Source organism: Austrofundulus limnaeus, unplaced genomic scaffold, assembly GCF_001266775.1.
Source record: "Austrofundulus limnaeus strain Quisiro unplaced genomic scaffold, Austrofundulus_limnaeus-1.0 Scaffold480, whole genome shotgun sequence".
In the NCBI taxonomy this organism is placed as follows: domain Eukaryota; kingdom Metazoa; phylum Chordata; class Actinopteri; order Cyprinodontiformes; family Rivulidae; genus Austrofundulus; species Austrofundulus limnaeus.
In genome coordinates this window covers 1-2336 of record NW_013952882.1, presented here as the reverse complement: position 1 = coordinate 2336, position 2336 = coordinate 1, and the positions used below count along the sequence as shown (strand labels likewise).

Genomic DNA, 2336 nt, shown 5'->3' with positions numbered 1-2336 from the left:
CTTAATATAAATATATATTCCCATGGCATTTAGGGGTTGAAATGACAAATTATCTTTTAAAACAGCATGGGGTTTATGAGGAGATCCCTGGAATTTTTTTTTTTTTTTTGTCCTTGTAAGAAGTCCCCAGACCCAAATGGCTTGAGAGCCCCTGTTCTAAAGTATTCAGAGGAAGAGTGCAGCTTTTCAGCTGTCATTAAGCTCCTGCAGCCCTCCATCCAATCCAGTAAATTGTCAACTTTAGTGTCACTGCTGGAAGCAATCGATCACTTTTTTGTGTCAATCATTTTAGAAATGAGGTGGTTTGGAGCACAGTACATGTACACAAATATCACGAAGGCCAATATAACCTACAGAAGCACAACCAAGTCTTGGACACAGCTCTCATTGGGATTATTGTGAAAACTGTGGACCCACGTTTGTTCTTATTAGTTTAATAAGCTAAGCTGTTTACTTTTTTWACTTGTTAAAACTGTCAACATGTGAATAAGCTTTAGATTTAGACAAAACTTCATAAACAACTTGTCAAATCGCCACGATCTGAATCAACCATGACCTCAAACATCACGATGTAATGGAGATGATAAAAGATGAAGAATGGTTTCTACTGCTGTGACAGATCCATTTATTTCCCTTTATCTCTCACACACACTGAGATGATCAGCCTTAACTGAACTTCTTTTGCCTCTCCGGAGCTTTTAAAATAAAGTCAAGTTCTGCACCAGGTTCTCTTTAAAGTGAGATTTTATTGACAGACTTTTGGATTCAGGTGCTCATGTTTGTGTTTGGGGTTAAACTCATTTTGGGCGAARCAGTGAGCTGCAGCTCGATCACACTCACACAAAGCTGCCTCGCACTTCTTGTTGGCATCTGCAGAGAGAGAAAATAAAGTCAGGAGAAAAGCTCTTCAGCATATAAAGAAAAAAATGTAGTTTTAGATTCAAAATGGAAACATCACCTGTGCATGTCACATTTTTGCTCGTACAGGTGTAATGGTAAATTTGAACAAAGAGATGCAGGAGGGAAGACGAGCAGTGTTCCATCTTGCGGACATCTTCGTAGCAATCATCATGAGTTTGACAGCACCTGAGAAAGCAGAAGGAAAACAATTTGACTTGTGTTTTGGTGAAAATGATGAAGTGCTTTATTTCTCCTACTTGTCCAAGCCATCCACTGGTTTCCCCGATCCACCAAAGCCACAGTAGCAGCCGTATTTGTTGTACTCCAGAGGATTCACATTAGGCTGAACACAAACKATCATATTCCCGAACTGCCAAAGGGCTCTGGATGYTGCTTCACTGACCACACAGGCTGAGGGGCACATTGGAGGTAGATCAGGGCCAAACTTCAACAGGTGTGACTAAATGTACTGAGATTTTATAGTCTTACCAGTGAGAAGCTGCAGGAGTGTTAGTCCGTTCATAGTCAGGAGGTGGATCAGATTGCTCTACAAAAGAGATGAAGGTTTGGGAATTTTACCTGATGAAAGCTACCAGGAAAGTTTTCATTTTTCATGTCATTTATTTAAAAGCATAAACCAGACACATACGAGAAAATCAGACTGCAGTGACTTTATGCTCAAATGAAATCTCCCCAACACCCCTAAAGACTTAATCAAGCCCAGCTTTCTTTCCTAAATTCTTGGCTCAGTCAAATCTTCTTTTGAGAAACAGACTCCTAAAAAAAAGTTCAAATTCCTGTAAAACTACCCTTTGTGTTCTCATTTTTGTTTTGAGATATGAAAATTCCACCCAAATAAGAGGTTTTMATCTAATGTCTGTTGTCACTGAGAATATAGCCTTAAAGTTAGGTGAGAAGAAAATCTTAAAAGTTACCAAACACCCTCAGCACAGCCAAGTTTAAAAATCAGAACGTTCATCAAACACAACAATTATTTACCTTCCTGCTTGGACTCAACTGTCTTTGTACTGCAGGAAAACTGCAGGTTGAATTAAATGTGCAACTGATTGAAACAGGTGTGTGGTTCAATGATCCACTTAGAGCTGTTAGAAATCAACAATACAATGATTTTTATGGTTCAATAAAAGCCATGTGCTTGAAAATTTGTCATAGTGAAAATGTAACATTTAAATGTTTCAACATTCATGTTGTTTTAAAATGGTTCAAAKGTTAAGTTAATTGGAAAATCAACCCCACCCCCTTTAATGGACAAGTTATTTTTTATCTTTGTCCATTAGAGCCTTGTCTAAATTTAGTCATATTTGTTTAAAACGGATGTTTCAAGAATTGCATGATAAATAAGTCCAGTTAGAACTGGTTTAACCCAGAGGAAAAACTAGTCCTAAACGAGATCTCACAAAGGTTTCCTTTCTATC

General features: G+C 38.0%; 1 protein-coding gene across 1 annotated transcript; it reads right to left on the bottom strand.

Moving 5' to 3' along the window:
• Nucleotides 1–726: 726 nt before the first annotated feature.
• On the bottom strand, nt 727–1568 carry LOC106529959 (phospholipase A2). The gene is made up of 5 exons (XM_014025497.1): nt 1550–1568; nt 1390–1447; nt 1158–1311; nt 959–1086; nt 727–870 (listed from the first exon to the last, which is right to left on the bottom strand). Exons 2-5 carry the CDS (start codon nt 1421–1423, stop codon nt 746–748), a joined length of 441 nt encoding a protein of 146 aa, XP_013880951.1. The 5' UTR covers nt 1424–1447; nt 1550–1568; the 3' UTR covers nt 727–745.
• Nucleotides 1569–2336: the final 768 nt, after the last annotated feature.